Source organism: Simochromis diagramma, unplaced genomic scaffold, assembly GCF_900408965.1.
Source record: "Simochromis diagramma unplaced genomic scaffold, fSimDia1.1 OVJJ01000051.1, whole genome shotgun sequence".
NCBI lineage: Eukaryota > Metazoa > Chordata > Actinopteri > Cichliformes > Cichlidae > Simochromis > Simochromis diagramma.
Genome location: NW_024386934.1, coordinates 18,898 through 24,159, shown reverse-complemented (window position 1 = coordinate 24,159; position 5,262 = coordinate 18,898). Strand labels below are relative to the sequence as shown.

The 5,262-nt window shown below is 45.3% G+C and overlaps 1 protein-coding gene across 1 annotated transcript; it reads left to right on the top strand.

Annotated features, from left to right (window-relative positions):
* Nucleotides 1–3,216: 3,216 nt before the first annotated feature.
* LOC120736820 (olfactory receptor 51G1-like) lies at nucleotides 3,217–4,227 on the top strand. The gene has a single exon (XM_040037142.1). It carries the CDS (start codon nucleotides 3,217–3,219, stop codon nucleotides 4,225–4,227), a length of 1,011 nt encoding a protein of 336 aa, XP_039893076.1.
* The last annotated feature ends 1,035 nt before the right edge of the window (nucleotides 4,228–5,262 follow it).

Below are 5,262 nucleotides of genomic sequence, written 5' to 3'. Positions count from 1 at the left end.
CCAGCATTGACCCGCTCCATCATCTCCTCAGTGAATTTCAGGTGTGGGGAGGAGGGAGAAAGGGAGGGGGAGGAGGGTGATGGCCTGTCAGGGGTTTGGGGGACTGGGGAAGGTCGTGGTCCCTGGTCCTGGTCGTTGGTGTTGTTGAGAGAGTTGGAGGCAAATAGGGACCCCTCTTCTTGCCTCAGATGTCTCTCCTTTCTGAGGCTCTTCCCGGGTGGGGGCAGATGGAGCTCCTCCTCAAGGTTTCTGCTGGGCTTTGTCTGTTCTTGGAGTACTGTTTGTTCCTCTTTATGAGATAACTTCTCGTTTATCTCAGCCTTGGCTCCAAGCACAGATGGATGACGTATGGAATAAAACAAGTTGGAGGTGAACAGTTTCACCCCTGACTTGTTAAAATGAAATCCATTTGCTTTAAACAGATGCCTGCGTTCCCAAAAAATATTAAAGTTGTCGATAAAGTGCACTGAGTGGTCAGCACATGCTGATATAAGCCATTTATTCAGTGTAAACAACCTGCTGAATCTCTCGTCTCCTCCTCTGACCGGCGGTACAGGTCCACTGATGAATACAGCTGCATTCAGAGAGTTTACAGTATTTAATAATCCAGTAAAGTCCTGTTTCAGAACCTCCGACTGTTGTTTGGACACATCGTTTGACCCTGTATGCAGAACAATGTTTGTCACAGTTGGATATTCATCTGCAATTTGAAGAATTCTCTCCTTCAGGTTGTTGACCATATCGTTAGGAAAGCAGAGGACTTTAGTGTTCTTACCGCACATCCTTTTACATCCTTTACGGCAGAGTCACCCACAATCAGAGTTTCAGGCCTAGCCTTTAGCTTTCCCTGTGGCCTTTTACTTTTCAACAGATTTTCAGACCTTACTTCGCTGCTTTTAGATGGATGGTTGTCCAATAGAGATCCAGGGTCCTTTGATAGTGGAGCAAATCTGTTCTGCAGTTTCACATTCAGTTGTTTTGAAGGTTTGTTGTTAACCTTCCTGTTCACGGTTGTCCAGTCCTGTTTCCTCCCGTATACAGGGGTAGAAGAGCTTCTCTGTCTCGTAGGAAGTGAAGGCCAGTCAGACATGATTTATGTCTTGGTTTTGAACAAAGACAGTCCAAGGGGGGATTATCACTTGAGGATTTATTATAATGCACAGAGTCTACTTTCTTGGTCATGTTATCTGTGCTCCTTAGCTGTGTACTAGCTTGCTCATCGCCATTGTTTTGAATCAAAGGCAAGGTTGTTTCATTTCCACACAGTCCATTTACCTCCACGTTTACTTCTAAGCGATGAATTTTTGTCTCCAGTACTGCAATCTTCTGCAGGAGGCTGTGGTAGTCTTCTGTGGAGAGGGAAGGCATCTTGTTGCTAGTTAGCCTAGCGGTTAGCACCTTTCCAGGCTATTGAGGCTGTTCGGTGCCCAGACGCTGTAATCAGCTGTGTCTAGGCCACAGACACACGGAGCGCTGAGGATACGGTAACTATAAAAATGTTGCTGTTTCTGTTAAGAACACTTTAGTCCTAATGATCTATAAGTGTCCAGAAGCTATCGCAGGTAAGCTCATACGGAAAAAGGGAAAAAATCAGCATAAAAATCAACAAAAGAAGCAAAGCATTTAAAGAGCAAAGAGAGGAAACATCCACACTCACAAAAGGGCAGGAGCATTCAGCACACCAGAGACTGTCTGCTGCCCTCTCTCGACCCCTACCAGATTGCTTACAGAGCAAATTAAACCATGTAGCATCACTATTGCTCTTCACTGAGCACTGAGCCATCTGGAGAACAGGAAGACCTATGTGAGGACTACAGCTCAGCATTTAACACCATAATCCCAGACATCTCAGCACCAAACTGGACCACCTTCAGACACCCACCCACTCCTGGATCAAAGGCATCCTTACCAACCGGCATCCATCAGCTTACGTCTACACTAATCCGGATAAATTTGAAAATCTAAATCTAAAAACATCCAACTATTGAGTAACCTCGGTGGTAAGCTCCGAGTACTACTCTCTTGTTGCCTTTTCGTATCGCTGACCCTTTGGATTAATCACTTGTTGTCTGTAAACAGGAATTCCGTTTCCCTGGAACCCTTGGTGTGCGGGCTGCTGGTGTGCTGTGTTTTTGTGAAGTCCCTCGTGTGTGTGAAGAGCTCCTTTCCCGGATTTCCCTGTGCCCTGGATTCCCCCGCCCTCTCACTTGTATATATTTGCACCTGGTGTTGTATAGTAATAAACGGAACTGTATTCTAGCTGCCTCGTCTGCGCTTGAGTCCATCCCACTTCGTGACAATGCCATCTGCCATCTTAGTTGTAAAGGTCACATGACTGCATCACATGACTAAAATGCATTATCGTTTTTGAAAACCTTTGGTTTTTTGCAGTCCACAAGGCGACACGAAAACGGCATTTTCAAATGTATCCACTTTGGAGAGCGTTTTCAAAAAGCTCCGTTTTCCTTGACCGAAGACGCCGTCTCAGTTTGGAGACAAAATGATGCGTTTTCAAACGAAAACGTATTAGTGTCAGACTCGGCCCCCACCTCTCCCCCCAACAGGTCAATCTGCCTCCCCACCTCCTCCACCCTCCTCCACCCATGCACACATTTTACAATGGCAACTATATTTGTCCTTAAAAAGTTTTCACTTTGTTTTGTTCACTCCCTCACATCCACCCTGATCAGGAATTGCTGAGTCCTTCCATACTCTCACTGATTCATTCAACAACTGTGGTCAGAATGCAGCTACCTGTGTCCACTAACAACTTCTTAAACCCATGAAACCTTCAAACCTCACTGAGAACAGTTAGTGATGAGACCAGGGTGCTGCAGAGGAGGTTGTTCTGGTGGTTTAGTGTCCAGGATCAGGAAAGTTTGTATTTCATGGTCTCTGCAGACTGTGCTGTTCATAAGGCCAAAGACTGACATCATTTCCCTGAACAGGTAGGCGGTCTTTGTCAGGTGTTTTTCTGCTGATTTGTTGCATCAGTCAGCGATCCGCAGCAAAGCTCCAGCTTTAGTGACGGCTGCCTCTGCGATCAGGGAAAGTTTCAGTGAGCGTGGCAGCAGTAGGGGAAAGCTTCACAAACACACAATGGTACATTTGTGTAGAGAATACTTTTAAGTAGATACTTTGACAGATGTGTGTAGCACATCTGTGTTGATTAACATAAAGAGAGAAACGTGTTTTTCCTGCTCTGATCATGTGATCATGGCTTATGATGAGAAACGCCTAAAATGTGAAATTGTGTGTTTGCAGGATCACAGTGAAGACACAACGCAGGGGAACAAAATACAGCTCATCATAAACTCCTCAAAGGTTTCATACTTCACACTTGCTGCTTACTTCGACACCAGTACTTTGAAATATTTCTGTTTCACGGTTGTTATGTCTTTATACTTATTGATTCTTTGCGCCAACGTCCTGCTGATTGTGGTTATCTGTGTGAACAGAAGCTTACATGAACCTATGTACATGTTTCTGTGCAGCCTGTTTGTGAATGAGCTGTATGGTAGTGCAGGGCTGTTTCCGTTCCTCCTGCTTCAGATCCTCTCTGATGTTCACACTGTTTCTGCTCCTCTCTGCTTCCTGCAGATCTTCTGTGTGTTTTCTTATGTCTGTGTTGAGTTTTGCATCTTAGCCGTCATGTCTTACGACAGATACCTCGCCATCTGCTGTCCTCTGCAATATCACACACGTATGACGCCTGCAACGGTTGTCTTGCTGATTGCACTTTCCTGGTTATACTCTTTTCTTACCATTCTTGCTTTGATCTTACTGATCGCTCCTCTGGAGCTCTGTGGGAACGTCATTAACAAGGTTTACTGTTTGAACTACTCCATTGTGAAACTGGCCTGCTCTGAAACCACAGCAAATAACATTTATGGTCTTTTTATCACAGCTCTCACAGTCTTTGTTCCAGTTATCTTAATCCTTTGCTCGTATGTGAGGATCCTGAAAGTCTGTTTTTCTGGATCCAAACAAACGCGACAGAAAGCCGTCAGCACCTGCACGCCTCACCTGTCCTCTCTGCTCAACTTCTCTTTTGGTGTTTGCTTTGAAGTGATCCAGAGCAGGTTCAGTCTGAGCAGTGTGCACAGCATGGTGCACATTGTTTTATCGCTGTACTTTCTAACCTGCCAGCCGCTCTTTAACCCCGTACTGTACGGACTGAACATGTCCAACATCCGCAAACGTCTGTTTGCTCACAAAAGGAGATAACTGCAGAAGCAAAATCATCATCATGTCTGCTCTGAACACTGTGGTGAATATTGTATATTATTATTATTGCATGTTATTCCATGTAAATACATGGCTGCCTCTGACTCGTGTAAACTCTTCTGTGCAGATTCAAACCAGCAGCCTCTGAAAGCCATCTTACTCCTCTGGTTGCTCATGAATCTTACAGCTACAGTCACATCCTAAAAGGCTGTCATGATTCAGACTCAAGTACTGTGTCTGCAGCATGAATCACAATAGGTTTCTTACACAGTTATTACAGTTCTTCCGGCAGAGGCACAGTCTGCCGTCGCTTTGTTGAGAGATTCTGAGTGAAATGACACACCAGAGATCTTACCTCATCCAGCACACAGCACATTTCAGAAACCACAAACAGAAGATTTTAGCTCATACATGCATCACAGCTGCACTTTCCATACAGCCGGACCAACGTGGAAAAATTCAGTAAAAAGGGTTAAAAGTTAATTTGACATCTCTGTGTAGGCCATCCAGGTGATGGTTGTCTGAGGAGCTTGGAAAGAAAAGCGACTGGACTTTTCAAAGTTTATTTTTGGCCTTTGTTAGACAGTGCAGTGAAGACAGAGAGAGAGGCGAAGCCATGTGGCAAAGGGCTGTCCCGGGCTGGCCGCTCTGAGTCACATGGGGTGCTGTACAGGTGACTGGCTGTAGCTCAGGAGGTAGAGCAGGTCACCTACTAATCGCAAGGTTGGTGGTTCAATCCCCCTGGTATGTATGCCAAATATCCCTGGGCAAGGTAGTAACCCGAAGTTGCTCTCCAATCCCTCCGTCCATTGTGAAAAAGGTTGTGGGTCATTACCAGCAGAGGTTTGGGCTGAAACCATTGTGAGACTGACAAGATGTGAGTGGACATCAAGGCATCTGGGAAGGATCCCAGAATAAATCGGAGTTGTAAGCCCCCCTTTGTTCAAAGATGGTCATTCGTAGTGAACATAGATGACTTCTGTCAGTTCTGAGTGAGGTCGTTTATGTCCACTGTGAAATTAAACAAGTCCAGAT

Bases quoted from the DNA above. Each gene is read 5' to 3' on its own strand.
- LOC120736820 (XM_040037142.1), top strand. From the start codon at position 3,217: ATGGCTTATGATGAGAAACGCCTAAAATGTGAAATTGTGTGTTTGCAG.